At 38.0% G+C, this 22,023-nt stretch overlaps 1 protein-coding gene across 1 annotated transcript in view; it reads left to right on the top strand.

Moving 5' to 3' along the window:
* The window catches only part of LOC145685971 (uncharacterized), a 1,426,958-nt gene that overhangs the window by 1,346,759 nt on the left and 58,176 nt on the right, over window positions 1-22,023 (top strand). The window contains 1 exon segment of the mRNA XM_081758763.1: window positions 13,037-13,255. Coding sequence (XP_081614889.1) covers window positions 13,037-13,255 — 219 coding nt within the window.

Raw genomic sequence — 22,023 nt, 5'->3', positions numbered from 1 at the left:
CTTACAGAGCGTTTACCTCCAACTGAATGAAGACTATTCTGTACTTCCATGTGATGTTCTGGTAGCTGTATCTCCTAAACCCATGGAGCTTCGCACCTAAAACTTCACTGAAATACTGACCATATTTAGTACTACTTTCTCATATGTGTCTCAGTCAGCAACTCGATTCACCCAAACGTAAGGTTTACTTGTCAGTTTGTTTGGACTTGAAGGAGCAACTGCAAAACTGAACTGAATCGCCTGGATCTGCAAGTTACTAAAGTCTGTGACCGGAAAAACGGTGTGGTCAGCCCGTCTGATCTTGTCTCCTACATTTTTGGATTTTTAAACTGGAATTTGAAATAAAAATGTAGTGAAATTCTTACTTTAAACGGGTGAAAACTAAAACGTTATGTGACACTTGGGCCGAAGTTGCGATAAGTTAATAAATTACAACTACAAACCAGAGAAATTCATGTGACAAAGAGATTTAAGCAAAATAATTATTTGTTACAGATGTAATTGTTTATAATCGAACTTTTCATAAGAAGCTTATGGGATCAGGCAACTTTAAAGTCGTTTCTCTAGGAAACGTTTATACAGTTTCGCAGAGACATACGCAGAAATTTATTTCGGAGAGGGATCCAAATTCAGTGAGGGCAAATTATATCAAAATTTGTAAAATTACCCGTAAAATTACACCAAATTTTTAGAAAAGATGAGATTTCTGGGGAAAGAGTCCATATTCACCCCCGCGTATGTGTCTGCGGTTATGGATTTCCCTTATTGCATTTAATGTCTATCGATTACCCCTTTTTTGTTATAAGAGACGGATAATTAATGATAGTGAATCAATATGAAATAATTGGTGGAATGAGAATGGAGAAGGAGAAAGGTAGAATTCTGAGAATTATCACGGACACGATATTAGGCCTATCCACCACAAACTCACGTGGCATGGAATCGGAGCAGGGATTCTCTGTTATAATAGTTGAGTGCAGGGGTAAAAGTGAATCTGAAGGTAGCCGCATGAGGTCACACCGTTCTCCTGCCTATCTTTACCCATTGTAATTTTTTTTTAGAAACTGGGGGGATGCCGTACATATTGTTTCAGGTGGGAGGACGGTGTCCCCCCGCGTTCCCCGTCACTTTTACCCCTGGCTGAGCGCTATTCCATTGAGGAGCCATATTCCTGAATTGGAATCCATTGTCCTTTAAAATTCAAGTAGCTCTCGAATTGCTTTACGATGCTAGAACAGTACTAAAATTCTATACTTTTAAATTGAATACGGGATAACACTCGACAGGCACTGAGAACACTAAGAAAATAATTCTTCTACGTCGAAACATAGAAGTAAGAACGGCAGTAAGAAAATGGTATATATTCCATAGATGCTTACAGATGACATTTAAGTATTTAAAAAAAAAAAAAGTTCATAAGTGAGAAATATTACCTTCGAAAACACAAGCACTGGACAGTTAATTTTTCCTTCCTTCATACCTATCGACGAATACGTATAACCCAGATGATAGTTATGTATAGCTTAAGCAGTCTTTCCATCTGAACGATGTGTGACATAGGATCGGAGTGGATGATGTAAGAGAGCAAGTGTTACCAGTGTACACGCAGTCACGGATCCACGAATATTATGTCTGCCATATCATCAACTGTGCTGTCGATGTTCTTGTTTGACTGTCACTACTGTCTTTCATTAACTTTACTTTAACTCCTGGCTCATTTCCCTCAAACTCAGAAGGCGAGAGGCAAACTGTGGCGTCACAGAAAATTCACTTGGAAATTGAACTGATTTGAGTTTAGCACCCCTTTCCAGCAGCGAGGCTGAACGTGGGATATGAACCACGTGAATTCAGTTTGGCTAAAGCGTATTCCATTAAGAAAAAGAGACGTAATTTATATCCATATAATAATTAGTAATAGATGCAAATTAAGTAAAGAGTGATACTTAGTAATAAACAAAAACCACAGAAAAACTTAAAAAATGAAGACTAAATGTATTAAAAGGGTTGAAATGAATTTCTTAATGATCTAAAATGAAGAATTAGGACTAATACTAAAAGCATTGGGCGAAATTTAATGTTTAAGATACAGTTCTATTATTCATCATCATAGGTCTGTAATTCTGGACATGTGATAGTCACATCGCATCATGATTGAGATACACTGATTATAACGAATTGTAGAAAACCATTGCCCTAATATCCATGGAAACTTTAGGCTTTATCTTTAGGAAGAACGCCCAATGCTTTTAGTCTTAGTCCCATTTCTTCATTTTCTTCGATGAAAAACTTTAGCCCCTATTCTTAGGAAGAACGCCCAATGCTTTTAGTCTTAGTCCCATTTCTTCATTTTCTCCGATGAAAAACTTTAGCCCCCATTCTTAGGAAGAATGCCCAATGCTTAGTCCCATTTCTTAATTTTATTTCACCAAATTTTTAAAATCCTTTTTACTGTATTTCATAAAAGCATTATTTAGAAAAATAATAATTCACGGTTATTCAAATGTTTAGATACAAGTCAATTTTACTCCAAAGAATATTCACGTCAAGTAGTAGCCAATATGCTTTCTTGTTGAATGGTTTCTCGTGTTTTCGGCTTCGATGCTAAAATTAATCGTTTGAGATTTTGCTTTGGGTGAGAAGGAAGAACATGCTTATCCACCGATATATAAATAGTTTTACATTTGCCCCGTTCCTCCCCCTAAACGACGCTTCTGTGCACAAAACTGGGATCCAAGATTCATTGAAATCATATGTGGTTTGTAACTTTGTATCTTACATTTAGCTTCAATTCATATCTCATACGCTTGAGGCAATGGAAAAGTTAAGTTGCAGACAAATAACGAAACAATTTTTTCTCATTATGCTATATAAATAAATCAGTTGTGATTATATACAGGGTTTGTCCGGGAAGTAATAGGACTGATTTTATTCCGCCATGACTGTACTTCGGAGCGTGCGCGCACCGACTTGATCCGGTAGAGGGCGTTCCTAGCTAACGAACGAGCGGCTGGTCAGTTGTCTCCGAGCACACGGAGAGTCAGGACAGGCTTTTTCGCGCGATGTGTTTCTGTGAGTGGTGCAAGCCGAAAATGCAGCGTTCGTTAGAGCTTAGGTACGCGATTAAATTGTGTTAAACTCGGTAAATCTGCGACAGAGACGTTTGATATGATCAAGCGGGCTTACCCAGATGGTGCTTTAGCAAGAAGTGGTGTGTTTCGGTGGCACAAGGCCTTTTCGGAGGGCCGGGAAGAGGTCGCCGATGAAGACCGTGCTGGAAGACCTTCGACTTCGACAAACACCGACAATGTGACTCGTGTGCGCGAAGTTTTGAACTCAGACCGTCGACTAACAAGGAAGGGTCACGCAGTGGCTCCGCTGAGATCCGAACGAGACAATTGTGTTTGCATTTGATATGTTATAATTAGACGAATCCCAAAGGTATACGTGCCACCGGGCGGAATGTCGTGAGTTACAACAAATTTTGTAATATAAAACCTACAAAGCTGGCAGAATAGTTTGAACCGAGTCATTTGTTCGGAAACAGTTGGGTAAATGGAAAACTTGGACAATACGTATCCCATCGTTTTCAACGACAAACATTTTTGGGGTAAAAACTTTGTCCCAGAGTCCCCCGCAGGGTCCCAGACTGGGTCCAACTCAAAATTTTCAAATGGCAAGGGGGTTAAGTAGCACATCATTTCAAAGCTGTTGTAAAATTAAAGAAAATGCAGCAAGTCTCGTCTCTCTACGACAACCCTGTGCAAAATGGCGGCGGGTCAAAATGTAAACAAAAACTTAATTGAAAAGTCCATGGTTATCCCTATAAATCGAAAACGGCGAGACAAATATGAAAATAGGAAAGGGAGTGTGGCATTATTTTCAATGTACAACAATTTGAGTTAAAGCGTCTTGTCCCAGGGAGCCAACAGGGTCACAGGTGGGGTCCAACTAAAAAGTTTTAAATGACAAGAGAGGTTAAGAAGCTCATCGTTTGCAAGATCTTGTTAAATGAAAGTAGATGGATCAAGTCTTGACTTTCTACGACAACCCTGTGCAAAATTGTGGCTGGTCAAAATGTAAACAAAAGCTTAATTGAAAAACTATGGCCACCTTGAATCCAAGATGGCCGCTTAAGACCTATGTCATTCATAGTAGAAATCTTAATCTCTATCTTTCTCTATTATGTATTTAGAAATAATAGGAAGACTAAAGAACAGTTGAATTTCGATTCACTTCAACTATTATTTCATTCGGTAACAACACATATATATTTTGTTCTTAATGCACGTTCGTCACGGTTCTCTGGACATTATTATTTGCTTGAGGATAACGAATATGCGATGAACACACAACTCTGATTTCCTACTCATACTGCTAAACAAAAGTTGAATACCTTCGGGTATTTTTCTAATTTTGTCATACGTAATTCATACAGAAAGAACTTGGTGCACCAGTAGGTCGGGGGCTCTATTGTAACGTATTCGTGATGGTTCCATTTGTATGTCATTCGTTTGTTTCATCGCAATACTTCAAGCAATACCTAATATGCAAAAAAAGATCATTTGCAAGATTGGCGAGTGGTACCAAACGTGTGTAAGTCATTTCAGTACATCGAGCTGCGTCAAACTTTGTTGGTTTGGTCATAGTATTCCAAGAAATAACATATTTATTTGGTCTAGGAATTAATTCGTGCGGTTGGTATGCACACATTGAAGCTGTAGTACAAACACAAAATACATAAATACCTTAAGAAAAATATTGTCCATCGCTAGCCACCACTTTCGCCCATCTGTCAGGCAATGCACGGATTCCGTGGCAAAAGAAGTCCTCATCCTTGGAAGCGATCCAGTCAGAGACCCATGTTTCGATATCTTCTGAAGAAGTAAACCGCTGTCCAATCAAATCGTTGTTCATGCAATCGAACAAGTAGTAGTCCGAAGGAGCAACGTCTGGTGAATACGGCGGGTGGGGTAAAACTTCCCATCCGACATTTTCTAAATAGGTTTTAACCGGTTTTGCGACATGTGGGCGAGCGTTATCATGTTGAACAATAAGTTTATCATGTCTGTTCTCCCATTCTGGTCGTGTTCTGGCCAGAGATTGCTTCAAACGCATTAATTGTCGTCGATAACGTTCTCCATTCATAGTTTCACCCGGTTGCAGCAGCTCATAGTACACCACACCTTTCATATCCCACCATATGCACAGCATAACCTTTGCACAGTGAATATCTCGTTTTGGTTGTGATGGACCTGGTTCACCTGGTTTCACCCAGGCCTTTTTTCGTTTAGGGTTCTCGTAATGGATCCACTTCTCATCACCCGTAATAATTCGATGAAGAAACCCCTTTCTGCTCTGTCGTTGAAGCAGCAATTCGCAAATGGTTTTTCGTCTTTCAACGTCTCTGTCTTTCAATTCATGTGGAACCCAATGTGACATCTTTTGAATCATACCCATGCCTTTCAAGCGTTTGGAGACTGTTGTTTGATCAACGCCTAATGCTGCTGCAAGTTGTTCCTTCGTTTGACACGAATCCTGCTCGAGCAATGCTATCAATTCTTCGTCTTGAAATTTTTTTGGCTGTCCAGCTCGCTCTTGGTCTGCCAAGCCGAAATCACCACTTCTAAACCGTGTAAACCACTTCTGACACGTTCGCTCAGCTAGAGCATGGTCATCATACACTTCCACCAAAATACGATGACTTTCAGTCGCACTTTTCTGCATGTTAAAGTAATGCAGCAGGACACCCCGCAAAAACACTTTATCAGGCACAAATTGCGCCATGTTCATTTAACTACAAACTGGTGTTGTTGACGCTTTAATCCACTGCCCTATACTACGAACGATACGCGATGACAGGGGTTTGCAACACATGTGTGGATACACGGAACTGTGGGACGCTCCGTTCGTTGCGCCATCTCTTGTCCACCCGCACGAATTAATTCCTAGACCAAATATATACAAACTCATTTTTCACGCTGGCAGCTACATTGGATTACAGATTATACTCTTTGATATTTTGTGGATATCTACTATTAACCATAAACGTTCGCTTCTCCAACACCAGTGGTGTGAGCTGGATATGCGTTCGATACATAGTGCGGCATTTTGAACTCAGGGTGTTGCGTGTTTGAACATTTTGCATATTTTAGTCACTTACTAATCAACATTAATGCCGAATTTGTTTTCGTAGCTTCAGCAGTTTGGTACGCTAATCCTTTCGACATAGGTTTGGAGCGGCCCTCTTGGATTTAAGGTGGCAATATATTTTCAATTAAGCTTTTGTTTACATTTTGACCCACCGCAATTTTGGACAGGGTTGTCGTAGAAAGTCGAGATGCGCTCCGTCTTCTTTCACTTAACAACAGCTTTCAAACGATGTCCTACCTCTCTTGGCATTTGAAACTTTTTAGTTGGACCCCACCTGGGACCATGTGGGGACCCTGGGCCAAGACGTTTTCACTTTAATTCGTTGTACTTTGAAAATAATGCCACACATCCTTTCCTGTTTTCACATTTATCTTACCATTTCCGATTTATAGGGGGTGACCATGGACTTTTCAATTAAGTTTTCGTTTACACTTTGACACATCGCCATTTTGCACAGGGTTGTTGTAGAAAGTCGAGACTTGTTGCATTTTCTTTCATTTTACAACTGCTTTCAAATGATGTGCCACTTAACCCCCCTTGCTATTTGAAATTTATGAGTTGGACCCCGTCTGGGACCCTGCGGGAGACCCTGGGACAAAGTTTTTACCCCAAAAATGTTTGTCGTTGAAAATGATGGGATACGTGTTGGCCGAGTTTTCCACTTACTCAACCGTTTTCGAACAAATGACCAGGTTCAAACTATTATGCCAAGTAAATTTTTTGTAGTTCTTACATTACAAAATATGTTGTAACTCACGATATTCCGCTCGGTGGCACGTATAACTTGGGAATTCATCTAGTTATAACATATCAAATGCAAACACAATTGTCTCGTTCGGATCTCAGTGGAGCCACTGCGTGACCCATCCTTGTAAGTATTCGTTTAATTGCCCAGATGTTAAATTTACCAAAAACTGTGGTTCATGAAATTGTGACGAAGCATTTGGACTTGCGCAAGGTGCGCGCGAAGATTGTCCCAAAAGTGCTCACTGACGACCAGAAATTGCGGCGAGTGGAATTGTGCCAAGAAAATTTGAACATGTGTGAAAGTGACCCCCAATTTTTGAATAACGTAATCACAGGTGACGAATCATGGATCTTTGAGTATGATCCCGAGACAAAGAGGCAATCTTCCGAGTGGCACACGCCGGCGTCTCCTCGCCCAAAAAAGGGAAGAATGAGCAAATCCAAAGTGAAAACGATGCTCATTGTCTTTTTTGACATCAAAGGCATCGTCCACCATGAATTTGTTCCTCCTGGACAAACCGTCAACGCCAAGTTTTACGTGGAAGTGCTCAAGAGACTCAAACGAAGGGTCAATCGGGTCCGACCAAACATCGGAGCCGACTGGAAGCTGCACCACGACAACGCCCCGGCTCACACCGCCTTTCTTGTGAACAGCTACCTGACCAAGGCCGGCATCCCAACGCTTCCGCAGCCGCCCTACAGCCCAGATGTGGCCCCCCGGACTTCTTTTTGTTTCCTCACCTGAAACGCCCGATGAAAGGCAAGCATTTTGAGACGACAGAGAAGATCCAAGCAGCTTGCACCGCGGCTCTCAAGGCTATTCCGGAGAATGACTTCCGTGACGCCTTCAATGCTTGGAAATCGCGCTGGCAGCGCTGCATCGACGCAGAAGGAGCCTATTTTGAAAGATTTTAAAGAATTGTAACGATTGGCTCAATAACTTTTTTTTAAAAATCGACTCAGTCCTATTACTTTCCGGACAAATCCTGTATATGCATTTTATATTAATGCTATGGGTATTAATTTGTTTGTCGAACTTCTTTAGAACAAATAAAATACAAGCAGATGAAAATGCTCCAAGAGCATTGCCAGAACGAACTTATAAAGAATGGAGCGGAGGGATAACTGTGATTGTTCCTACATGTACAAGTAAATCTTTTTACCCACATCTACTTCTGTTTCTCACAAAAATTTGCGAAATATAATCTCTCTATGACTTACGGTTCCCAAGATATGGCTCCTAAAATCTCCCGAAACGGCCAGTGGCCATCGATTAACGGATCAGTGGTACCAAAATGTTCACTATCCTCTTAGGTATTGATAAACACTAATAAGATCTCTCTTAGAAGAGATATGGTTCCTTCGATCTCCCGAAATCGGAACTATTTTTGACCAATATCTCGGGAATGGTAAGAGTGACGCGAAAAATTCCATCACTTTCTCTGATAGTTTTTCATGCTCAAAATTGAAGGCTCAAAAAATAGAGGGCTCAAAATTGAAAAAAAAAAAAAAAAAATCGCAAATGACAGACAGACACACACAGACATAGAGAATTCCAGGGGCCGCGGTGGCTCAGTAGTAGAGCGTTCACCTCTGGTGTTTGGGGTCCCGGGTTCGATCCCAGCCCCCGCCAAGTGAACTTTGTGGTGGACAAACACCGTGTGCGTGGGTTTTCTCAGGGTTCTCCCGTTTCCTCCCACTTTCTTCATTCCACATTTCATTCATTTCTCATAATCACCGTCTCCTTTAGCCTAACCGGCATAACCGTGGGACGTAAAATTTAGAAATTTCATTTCATTTCACATAGAGAATTCCGTTGTTAAATACTAGAAATACCAGTCCACTTGTTGATTCATCTTTATGATGTATTATAAGAAGCAAATCGAAAGCTAGTTAAAATTACAATACAAATAAATTAGTATGTATATGTGCATATGTTACAGTATAACACCAACTAAACAAGAATCATTATTACCACCAATGGTTCAAATAAGAAATGAAGAAGAAATATTAGAAAAAGAAAACTATATGTTGCGTGACCTTCAGTTTGAATTAGTCTTTCTACAAAGCAACACTTCTTTCGTTTTTTCTCCATGGAAATATTACATGGTAGTAGTAATTACGAATGGTCGTAAAAGTGTTGAGTGACCTGCACCATATATGTATAAAACTCACACCTCCTCACATATCTTCTATCCTTTTGCGTTTCCACACGGTATTCTCGTAAAGGGCACGGAAGTTGGATATTTAAGTTGAGGGCCCAATTACCAGCATGAAAATCTATGTAATATGAGTGTCCTACTAGAGTTGTTGGCAAGAATGCGAACATTAATTTAAAGCGACACCGGCATAAGGTCAGAAAGGTCCCACCCCAGAACAGGGCAGTCGTAAAGATTCGAGATAGCTCCTTTACTGCTGCAGCCGCACGTCAGATTCTCCCGTCCCCATTTCCCCGTCCATTACCTGATTCTCAATCCTTCCTACGAAGGAGAAACGGGTTAAATTATGACGTCACTGCTTCTAACGTGCTTCTTCTCTCTCTCTCTCTTTTTTTTTTTTTTTTTTATATATATATAACCGTGTCATCTCACAGCTTGTTCCGGTAATGTGAAGTTTTAATGAGTGTCAAATTGTATACGAGATTTATCACTTGTGAGAACATTGGTTTCGTGCCAAATTATACGCTTCTACGTAGGTTTACGATATCCCATACAACTGGACCTTTCCTTCAATCAACACACACACATTATAACATAATTTAAGGTATACAAAAAAAAAAAAAAAAAATAAATAAATAAAATAAAATAAAATAAAAAAAAATAAAAATAAAAAAAAATCATCTTTTCTTGTCACGTTAATTTGTCAGCGAAGTACTTGTAATTTTTCTGTTGAATTTTTAAACAAACAATTTATTCGCTTTTTTTTAAATCTTCAATGATTTTATTTTCAGAGTTCTGTTACAGCAAAAAAATTTGCTATTTAATCAGTGGCGCACCCACGAGGGAATCCACCAGGTCCGGATTTCTCCCCAAAAGTTTCTAACAACATACATTGGACCCTTTCTCAATAAAACTATTGCTTGTCTAACAGGGAAATGACTGACGTAGCATAAAAATTTGATTATACACTTAATCTGTAGGCTATACTCTTTCTCATATATATAGGGTGTTTCAAAACAACACCGACAACGTTTGGGAGGTGATTCCTGACACCAAGATAAGAAAAAGTATAGACCAATCTGGGTACACAAACGCTTCCTTTCGGAGTTATAGGCTGGCAAAAACATGAAAAAACGAACTATAAGGTCCATAGCTCCAAAACTATGGGTTCTACCGTAGTCGAGTCAAGACTTTATTTAGGACTTAGTATCGAAATATCTTAGTTTCAGAATCCTGCGGTACTTCCGCAACCATTTTTATAGAGGGAGTTTAGCTACGGACATTTAATTTGAAGTACTCACTAACTATCTCTATAAAAACTGTTGCGGAAGTACCGCATGATTCTGAAACTTGGATATTTGCATTGGGCACATACTAGTTCCTAAGTGAAGTCTTGACCCGACTACGATAGGTCCCATAGTTTTGTAGCTATGGACCTTTGAAGTTCGTTTTTTCAGGTTTTTGGCAGCCTATAACTCGAAAAGGAAGCATTTGTTCACCCAGGTTGGTTTATACTTTTTCTCTTATCTTGGTGTCAGGAATCACCTCCCAAACGTTGTCGGTGTTGTTTTGAAACACTATATATATATATATATATATATATACAGGGTGGTCCGGAAGTGGGCGTACCTCCCATTTAGTTTCAACAGTATAGTGTTAGTTATAATAGAATGTCTGTACATAGATACCTTGAAGTCTTAAGAGTCATAAACATCAGTATGATCATCGTCTATGTCGTAACGCAGCTGAATTCTGCGCCAAGTTTTCGCAATGTTTTGCGGAGATACTCCGGTGTCACGAGGGTGAAGGCGTGTTCCACAGCTGCTCGTAATTCGTGCGTTGTGTGATATTGAGTGTTTTTTTTTTTTTTTTTTAACTCGGCGGAGTAACTTACTGTATTAATGCAAACGGATAAAGTTTGTAATATTCAAGCAATTCCAGCTAACAACAACGGACATAAATGTTAGTATTCGTCTCAAAATAGAATGATTAAAGATTAATTTAACATAAATTTCACTGGCCTACCTTTTATCTGCTACCTGATACAATATACTTAACTGACAGGAAGCTAGAATTTTGCTATATAACCCCAGAAGCGAAAATGTTAAAAACAACGAAAATAATAATAATAATAATAATAATAATAATAATAATAATAATAATAATAATAATAATAATAATAATAATAATAAAAGAAAGTGAGCCAGGTAGTACGAAATACTGTCAAATAAACTGAGAACTATTTCCGGACATATTCTTATAGGCAGGGATGTAATGCGGCGTATACTCACGTAATATTTTTATAGTACACAGAGAAAAATCCGTTCTCCGGACAGCGGTATATTGTACAAATATACGGTATCCTCTTGCTCACTATAGAAATAAGTACGGAGCATAAGTTATCCGTATGCTACATAGGCACTGCCCTTAGATGTTACATCATGCCATTGCAGGATGTCTGACATCTAACAGTTTTCCGTATATCACATGCATATACTTATGTTTCCTTCGTCAGCTATATGTTATATACGTCCACTTGTATGTGAGATCCTGACCGCCTACATTGTTTCATACGGAAAGTACGTATAGATGAAACACTTATACAGAAAGTATTATAAAACATGCGTTTTCAGTTATACGTCTAGTGTACGTTAAGTCCAAAAACTACAGGAATTACGCATGTAACATATCTTTTTAAGTATGCCACCTACATTTTTTTTCTCAGTGTACAGCGCATACTCACCTTAAATTTACAGAAGAACATTTTATATAAGGATGGATATATGTTATATTTTTGAAAGCAGTCGAGCGTATACCCACCAAAAGTTCCAGCAATATATCACTGCTTATAGGCCAGGAATCTGCGTGTACATCAATGACGTCACAATTATCAGACACCTAAAGACTCGACGCTGTTACTTTCGACCTGACCACTCCCACTTTTTTTACCCGCGCTAACTTGGAAGTACGTGCATTTTAATCTGTATTGCAGTTTAACGCACAACCCTAAGCTTCCCTAATGAAAGCCTGTGACAAACATCTTGGCATTTCAGCTAAACGAATAAACCACAAGCTCTGACGCGATATTGCCGAATGCTAAAGGGTGTAGTGGTTATGGCTAAACAGACGAACTACAGCGCGATCAGGAGGCAAAGGATAAACGTGGATGTGTACAAAATAAACGTGGCAATACCGCTGGCCTCTCATTTGCTAGCATCATTTAAAGGGTACTTGGAGCGCCGCCTTCAAATGCTAAGATGTTTGTCACGCCGTTTAGTCACTACAGCTGAGAAAATATTGTTGTGCTGCTGGCTTTGTTTACTAGAGTGGCAACAGCCGATTGCTTTTAAGGTCATGAAATCATCACAGGCTAGCTGTTTTCTGCTATAGGCGATAATGCTATGTAATTGGAGGACTATTCATACAGCGGCACTATTATAAAATTTCTGCTTATACGAAATGTTTCGAAAACTATGAATAGTTCATTTACTAGTATTTTCCAAATACTGTGACAACTACTTAAGTTTTTTATTTATCATTATTTTATAAGAAAAGTTGGGCGCAGCAGAAAGGCTTAATGACCCTAGTAGTGACTTCTGTCAGTTAATTTCTGTCCCGATGCACCAACTCTACTCGTTTTCTCTATATCTACATTAGCTCAACTCCTTTTAGCTTTACCTTACTAAATGCTCCAGTTAAATTTTAAATATGTGCAAACTCAGGGTCTCTCTCTACAATGCTTGAGGAATTGAGCCTTGAGTATTGAGTTTCTATACCTCTATAAAAACAGCTAAGCGTCTCGAAAATAATTTTTAAAACTCGTGAATTAAAAATTTTATTATTTTTGTGATGGAGTAACATTATTAGATACAACTGATATTTTTATTATTTTTTTGAGAATAATGAAGTACTTGGGAATCGCAATTTAAAAAGATTTAACACAAAACTAAAATGTGATATATTTGTTTAATATTTTGCAGAATCGGAACAATCACCTGGTGTGTACCTGAGGGATGATCCAGTGTTTGGAACGCAACTTCAAAACCAGAGCGAGCTCCGAGTCCCGACAGCGGAAAAAGCAGCTTTCTATCTGGACGCTGCCCTGGCGTCCAGAAGTAAAGATGACTCTAAGGATTCCCATCTGCTCTACACGTTGCATGTTTACCAGTACAGCGTCGACAAATCACGCAAAGGAGGAGGTAAGGATTTTTTTATTTTGTTCTGTTGATTGTATGGCTCACCGTTTTATCAAAGTGATCAAGTTTATGTTCATATATTAATGAGATACGTAAATTTTATAAACAAGTCAATAATTAATCGAGCTAACGTCTTGTCCGCAGTGGAATACTGCTTGTCACGAGATCAGCGAAATCAAGCTTCAAGCCTTTTTAAGTCTGGTCAGAGGAAAGACGAGTAACACGTTCGTACGTACCTGATGATGTTGGAATTCCGGCGTCCATTAAACATGGTGAGGACCATTGGGGAGCTATCGGAAAGAGAGAAGTAGCAAACTCCAGCCGTACTGACCGCACATCATTCCAGCCCTGGCACCCTTAAGAACTATTTTGCTAGGAATTTAGTTTATAAATAATTAATCTGTTGAATCAGTGTTATCAAAACTACCGTCTTCCATCAGCATATGCAAGACTTGGTCTTCAAAGTTGTAAGGTTTATGGTCTTTATTGTGCAACTGACAGAATATAAGAGCCTTTCCAAGATTTCTGAGCTGAGCCTATTTGATTAATATGATGAATAATTAAATCTTCTAAGATGACTCAATATCAATTATCACCTAATGAAGAGCTTCTAGCCCTTCCTGGTGTCTATTGACTAATGCAGATATCTGCGCGCGCATCTTTGATGCACGTGGTCCTTGAGTTTGATTCCTGATGGTAGAGAAATGAAAACACTGCGGTGGTTCGGATTCCACCTTTAACTGTGGGTCCACATCGCTTATAACTTTGGTACTCAAATGAGACCGTAAACTTCAACAAATACACAAATAAAGAAGAGCTTTCTTTTCTTCAATAATTGGCATTCTGTCAAGAAGGATTCTGAAACCTATGGATAGATAATATGCATAGCTCAATCTCCGATGGAGGCAGTGACCGCAATAACAGCCCGGATAATCTTTAGGGGCCCTCAAGCTATAAATCTCGTATTTTTTTTTTAATTTTTTAGTTCTGCGAAAGGACCTCAAAGTAGATTTTTCGCCACTATATGGTAGTACTTATACATGCAATTTATGGGTAGCTCGATCGTCTCATATAGTGTCAGTCCAGAGAAGGGATGTTAAATTCCAAACGAACAGAATAAAGAACGATACATAGAACAAGGAATATCTTGAGCAAAATTCACGCTAGCCTAATCTTCAGCAAATAATATTCAATTTAAATATATTTTCTCGGAGAAATTATGCTACTGTTGTCAAACAAGGCAGAAGTAGTTGGGAAAGATTTTATTATTGTTTATGTAAACTTATTGTACAGACTGTATTCCATTTCAACAGTCTTTTATCTATGTTGCTGTCTGTTTGTGTGCTATGTAGGTGTAGTGTGCTGGAATTGAAGAGTTGCTGCGCTTTCCGTAAACTACAGCATATCCCCCCAATTTTACTTTCTCTGCCATTTGTTTCTTGTCTTCTAGGCTAGTTAGGAGTTTGTGCTGCCTCCTTTTCTTTAGCAATTACATACCATATCTATTTTTTTTCATTTTTCATTTCAGCACGCATTCCTCTCCATTGATGCATTATACGTGAAAATAGTGAATATTGGACAGCTGCACCTAGCAAACATCTGAATGTCTATTCTTCATTGTGTCTTTTTTTTTTTTTTTTTTTCGAAGCGATACTTATTGCGTTTTGGAATATTAAAAGTAATACTTATTGCGTGGTGTATGCTTGAACAAACAGTATTAGCAAGCCACTGGAATATTGCTTTTAAAGAAAGTTGATTCAACTATACATACGAGGGACGGTCAAGAACTTCCCGGAATGTTGTTGTAGTTTATGATGCAACCACAATAAATCTTGTGCAGCACAGTCCTTCGGTTTCCTAATTATGAATTTGACAAGTGTGAACACGTCTTAACAGGAAATGCAACCACAATAAATCTTGTGCAGCACAGTCCTTCGGTTTCCTAATTATGAATTTGACAAGTGTGAACACGTCTTAACAGGAAATGTACGAATAGTGTAGCTGAACGGAGGAGTGTGTGTGCAGTTATCAGTTGGCTCAATTTCACAGATAGAGCAACGCGCAAACATCACGTTCATTTACAAATTGGTTAAAATCTGCTTCACAGACCTTGATAGCCTTAAAGTTGAAAATGGTGTGGACACGTATCGTCAACGTAGAAGAGATCAAAACTAACGCGACTGCTGAACTTCGGAACATACTAAAAGAAGGTTCTCGTTGGTGTTTCCAGAATGGCAGGATCGTTGCTGCAAGTATGTGTGTTCCAAAGGTGCCTACTTTGAAGGAGATTAACCCTTATCCGGGCAAGACATTTTTGTAACGTAAACGGGCAACCGGGGCCTGTGAGGCCCAGTATATATTTTAAGTGCAGAATACACAAAATCAATGCCTATTGTCACTTACTGTTTAGACTAGTCTAGAATGTACCGGTATATATTTTTGTCAAGTAGCGAAACTTCGTGTCACGCTTTTGTAAGCCAAGCAGAATAGCAAATCCGGTCCAGACATTTTTGTAACGTAAACGGGCAACCGGGGCCTGTCAGGCCCAGTATATATTTTAAGTGCAGAACACTCAAAATTCAATGTCTGTTGCCGCATACTGTTCCGACTAAAGGTTACAATAGTCACGTGTTCAATATATAATTATGCGACAATTTGATCTAATATTTGACAGGAATTTCAGTACGTCAGGAAAAGATTTTCAAATTAAAAAAAAAAAAAAAACATTAGCTTTACCAACTCGATATGTTCATGATTTTAACTTCGACGAAAGATAGAAGAATTCAGTATTTTATGTCTTCGAAATATGTATGGTTATTGAGAAATTTTAGAAAAATGAAGCTACTGGGCCTGGGAGGCCCCGGTTGCCCGGATAAGGGTTAAGTACGTAAGCACTTATATTGTAGTAATAAAGAGCTACAACGAAATTCCGGAAACTTTTTGAATACATCTCGTATATATGAAAACTTTGTATAGTTACATATGCATAATCTTATTTTCGTGTTGAAACGCAAGCAGTAGAACAAGAATGGAATACTCAGACTTCCGGATACCATGTTATTTACATTGAAACTGACGAGTCAAAGAAGTTTTGTTTCTACCTTTGTGTTTTGTGAAAGTTTACGGAGTTGGAGCACTTACAAAACATTCCATGTTGGTGACATTTCACACTGTGTGAGATCTTTCATTAGGACTCTGAAAGGCAGAAAGGCATTTGGCCTTATTTATTTAGCTAATTATTCTTCTGACAGTTGAGGCCTAAAGAGAATGAAAGTTAATGTTGGTATATTCTAGAAACAAGAATAAACTTTGCAAAATGAGAGCATATAACTATATTCTTGAGGAAATTTTAGACTTGTATTCTGCGGTTTTGATAATTGTCTCTGTTTAAATTCCTCATTTTCTTATTTTGCTACAATAATTTCCTTAATGATTTGTTTGCAAGAAGGTAGTTCACTTTCTTGGAAGCCAATTCTTTTTCTTATGTTATTTTAAGACTAATTATGAAGATGGAAAACATACCAAGTCACAAAGGATGTTATGTATAAAGGATTTATTAATCTTCTTGGGTTAAGTGGAGCAAGTATTGTTTTTCGCTAAGTAATTTCATTGCTTTCAAGCTAATTGCTGGTAACCACTTTTGTCGTTAAAGAGTTCAGCTACTCATTTTCTAAAAGACTGTTATTAACAAGGAGTTTATTAATTATTTTAAAATTTCGCAAAGTTGCCAATTATGAAATGTATTTATGAAATTATATCTTGTTTCTTTTTTCTAAATTTTGGAAAAAAAAATTCTCGACTTTGTACATAATTTTTGTAAATTTGATTTAAAACAATAATACTGTATGGTTTATGAAGGAAGTATTTCTGAGAAATGAGACGCCTATAGTATCAAAAGCCGCCATATTTTTAAACAAATTGAGTTATATATCGCTTGTTATATGTTTGATCTAGAGGAATTCTATGGAAACAGAATTTTATTTAAAATCTTAATATTTCATACTAAAAAATTAGTTCAAATATGGGACTTTGTACTCGTGTATATGGAGCTTCACTGCACGTTTTGCGAGATTACTCGCAACTAAGTGAAATGGATGTGGCGGATTTTGATACTAGGCACCTCAAATTTTGTATTTAAGTAAAGTACTTCTTCTTAAAGTACTGAGGGAGGCGCGATGGCTCAGTCCTAGTACGCTCATTTGTGGCGCAAGAAATTCCTGATTCGATACCAGACCATGTTAGTTTGTGGTGGAGTGTCCGTGGAGATTTCTCGGGGTACATTCGTATCATCTTACATTTTTATTCCAGCAATTCATTCACTGCCATTAAGTTTTATTTTCCTCTAGCCTAGAGGAAATAAACGCGACACATAAAACAATTCTTCTTCTTCTTCTTCTTCTTCTTCTTCTTCTTCTTCTTCTTATTATTATTATTATTATTATTATTATTATTATTATTATTATTATTATTATTATTATTATTATTATTATCCCTGTTGGCAGGTCCTGGGACTAATAGGTTTTTGATTTTTGGTTTGGCACTGGAAATGTTTCTTCCATGTTTCTCGATCTTTAGCTTTCTCTTTTAACTCCCAATATTTTGTTCTATTTTTCAAATCAACGATCCATTTGTTCTTCTTTCTATTCCTTACTTTCCCTGCATCGTTTCTTATAGCGGTATGAAGAAGACAATTTCTTCGCAAGATGTGTCCAATCGAATTGACCTTTCTACAAAGGATGCTAGCTAAAAGTGTCCTCATCTCTTCTATCTGTTTTAAAACATCTTCATGTGTTACTCTGTTCATTTTGTCTTCTCCATCTTCCTCCATCATCATATTTCGAAGCTCTCTAAATATTTTTTTCTATAACTTCTGTAGTGTTCAAATCTCTGAACGATACAGTCCAACACTCCATATAAAGCACTTGAACAACTTCTTCCTTAGTCTAATATTAAGTCTGCTAGTTAAGAGTGATCTTTTCTTGTTGAATTCTTCTTTGGCTATGACAATTCTTGACCTTATGTCTTTGGTGCAGTAAGCGTCTCTCGTCAAAATACTTCCCAGATATTTGAAATTATCGAAATTATCGACCTCATCAAGTTCTCTTTGTTCTACTCTGACCCGTAAGGTATTCTCATGACTTTTCGATTTTTCAATGTTTATTTCCATTCCATAGTTTAACAGTGTCAACTATTTTGTCAATCACCTCCTGTCGTCCTTCTTCAGTCCTAGCTATATAACTGTATCATCTACATACCTGATCTGGTTAATGATCTGCCCTCCAATCTTGAAATCTCCAATTCCCATTAATGCTTCCTTCATTAAACATTCACTGTAAATGTTGAATAATTGGGGCGACATACTTCATCCTTGTCTGACTCCTCTTCCAATCTCCACATTAAGCGCAACTTCACTCGTTGTCCTATGTACAGGTTGCAAATGGGTCGTCGGTCTGTCCAGTTAACCCCGATTTTTTAAAAGTATGTTTATTAGTTTGGTCTAATTGAGCCGGTCGAAAGAATTTTTCTAGTTGATGAAGCACAAACACAACTCTTCGTTTACGTTAAGGACTCGTTCTGATATAAGTCTCATGAGCCCAACAGCATCTCTGGTGTCTTTTCCTTTCCCGTATCCAAATTGATCTTCCTCCAACATTTCTTCTATCTTACTTTCCAAACGCATGTTTAGTATGCGCGTAATATTTTTTTCCCGTGTGGAGAAATAAGGCTACTGGTTCTGTGATCGCCGCACTTCTTCAGAAATACGCACATAATATACTTATAAGAATATTGTGAAGGCAGTAGGATCTGTACATCAGTGAAATGAAGAAAAAATGAGACTATGATGTGGAACCATTATCTCTCTTGCCCTAGCATTGTTTTGTTAGTAAAGACTTCTTAGAGGTGTGCAGCTTTTTTGATAATACTTCTATAGTTTTTTCTTGTTTATCTCCTACTCAAAGTTCATTCTTTCGACTCCTCGCGTCATATTATTTCCAAACTATGCTTGAGAATTGTAGAGTAATTATAAAATCCATGCTATTTGCCAAAATGAATATGTTGGGGCTTTTCACTTCAGAACTAGTGGGACATAGGCCCCTGTGCATTCTTCTGGCTATTATTTGAACTACTTCCACATTGAATGCTAGGTAGCCCGATTTTAACTGAACAGTGTTAGGCATATAACCCACATTTTGATATTAACCCTTAGTTGGTAATATCCGTCTCCCGGGCGGATACACGATATTTTTTTGTTCAGAGTTGGTACGCATATTCACGGTTTGATCTGATAATTCACCTATGCTTTAGTTGTGGATTGACTATGATGGTTTGTGCCGGTGGTCGCGTGTCTAGCTCATCGTTGCAAACTTCGAAGTATATAAAGTTATTCTACGCCGTCTCGCAAGCGGATATTACTGTAAAGGTAATATATTTTGTCCGTCTAAGTGAGGGATATTACTTTATACTGACAACTATTAATATTTGTGTGTTTTCTTTCGTTTCGAAAATCAATATTTTAAGATGTCAAGTAGAAAAGATATACCACAAAGGAGTAGGGCTATACTTTAACTGGCTATAGAACAATTACAGATGGCTGTAATCAGAAACTTATTATGATTACAGATCCGATGATTTGTATGTTCCTGAACAAGATCATTTATCCAGAAAAGGTCATGTCAGCAATCCAGAAATAGATCTTAATTACGTCACGCTAAGATTTTTAAGTCAGTGCTTGAAAACTTGGCGTCACTTTTTTCAACTGACTGCACTGGACTTCATGCTTTTCGTGCAACTATCTCTGAAAAGATATAAAGTTTTGCTGGCGGCTCTTAGGTTTGATGATACAGATACTCGTGAACGAAGGAAAAGAGAATTCTCCAGCAGCAGGTGTGTGTTTTAATAAGATCATTTCTAATTGTCAGAAGGCATATTCTATTGAGATACAAATATGTGTTGATAAAATTTTACAAGATATATGCTTAGAAATATATTCTCAGCGGTGACGCATGTTGTATTGAACTCATGGCTACATACACAAGTGAATTACGGCGTGCTTAACTATTCAGTTAATGAATTTTGTTACGCAAATTGAATTCTCTGGGTGTATCTAAACCTGATTGGAAACTGACTTACACCACTTTGGCTTCAAACGTCTCAATTGTGTGTGTCCGTCTCTGAGGCGGATATTACTGTTATAGCTTATTTTTTGGATGTTACCAACTAAGGGTTAAACCGAACTTTTCCATTTTTGGTACTTAGCAGGGATTTCATTTTCTGTATACAATTTATGAAACACAAAGTTATCAACATCTAGCTCTATAAATATTTTGAGATTTCTCTGGAAAGTGTTAAATAAAATACGTAGCCTGGCAATCCTAGCAATCAATTGTTGAAGCTAAGTGATGATGACTCGAAAACAAAGGGAATGTAAACTTCCATAAAAGCTGCCTCATTTTCGAACAACAATAGGTGGGATCCGAGTGGGAGCAGAGCAAAACGACGAGGTCACACACAACCTTTTGAGACGAAAATACCTTAAATTGAGCTGAAGAATTATCTATCTCTCTTTCTCTATTGCATTAGTTCACTCAGAGGAGCGCCATTATAATTTTCTTTTTCTGTCTCAAAAAGGAAGAAAAATAATGGGGAGGCATGGGGGGAGGGGGGAGAAAATATAAAAGTTTGTACCGAGAGAAACTCTGCGGGTGCCTAACAATAACCGCATTAAATCCATTTCTACGTTTATGTGTTTGAATGTACGTGGGAGCAGCCATTTTGTTACAACCACAATGTGAACAGGGCAGACACTGAAAGCGCTTATAAGCTGCTTTGTTCCTGTCGACCTGCCTAGAAGCCAAAGCGATTTATATATATACGCATTTTCATTTGTTAGAATCTAATTTTGTGTTTGTGTGTGTGACGATTAACAATCTCTCTTTGCGCGGTAATTGCTAGCATTAACGGGGAAAGCATTTCACCTGCAGTTATTCTTATGCCTCGGAAACGTGCTTCTGTTTCTAGTACAGGGATTTTAACACTAGATGTCAGAACGGGTTTTCTCAAAGCGTTTGTTCTGTTTATAATCTTGATTTATATTTAGAAATTATTAAGAAATGGGTGTAGATGAGAGGGAACATTCATATTTAAATTTGAGAAATACTCAAGTGTCATCAGCAGTATCAGTCATGTTGATGTGATACGCCTAAGTAATTTTTAAAACATTGCAATTTTAAAATGTTAAGATATTTGTAATTTTTAGACATAAAATTTTACTTTAACTGTTATTCTTTCTTCTATTTGTACATGCGGATCGTTTCCAGACATGCGGATCATTTTCAGCTTGGTCGGTGATCAGTTACACATATTTTTTTCGGTTGTATATAATGATAATAAATCATATGAATATTGCTATATTCTACACGTGTCTCATATTTGTAAATAAAACCAAACGTTTCTTTACTACTACTACTACTACTACTACTACTACTACTACAAGCCAGCAGCCGACAGATATCAGCATCACCAATAGGACACGTAACCGAAAAAAATACTTTTGCCGCCACCACCCACTAAAAGGGGTATAAAAGACGCCAGAGGATCTCCAATGGCATGAGGTTTGACTACTCACTTCCCTCTCGTAGCTTGCCTAGAGCGCTAAGGTTTCTCTCTATCTTATCTTGGCTGAAACTTTGAAAGATTTACCTAACCCAACCCTCTTAGCTTGCTTAGAGCTCTTAGGTTCCTTGTCCACTTAGTTTACCTGAAGCTCTGTG

The sequence above is a fragment of the Thermobia domestica genome, chromosome 5, assembly GCF_964235325.1.
Source record: "Thermobia domestica chromosome 5, izTheDome1.hap1.1, whole genome shotgun sequence".
NCBI classification, from domain to species: Eukaryota; Metazoa; Arthropoda; class Insecta; order Zygentoma; family Lepismatidae; genus Thermobia; species Thermobia domestica.
This window is presented reverse-complemented; position numbering and strand designations above follow the sequence as displayed.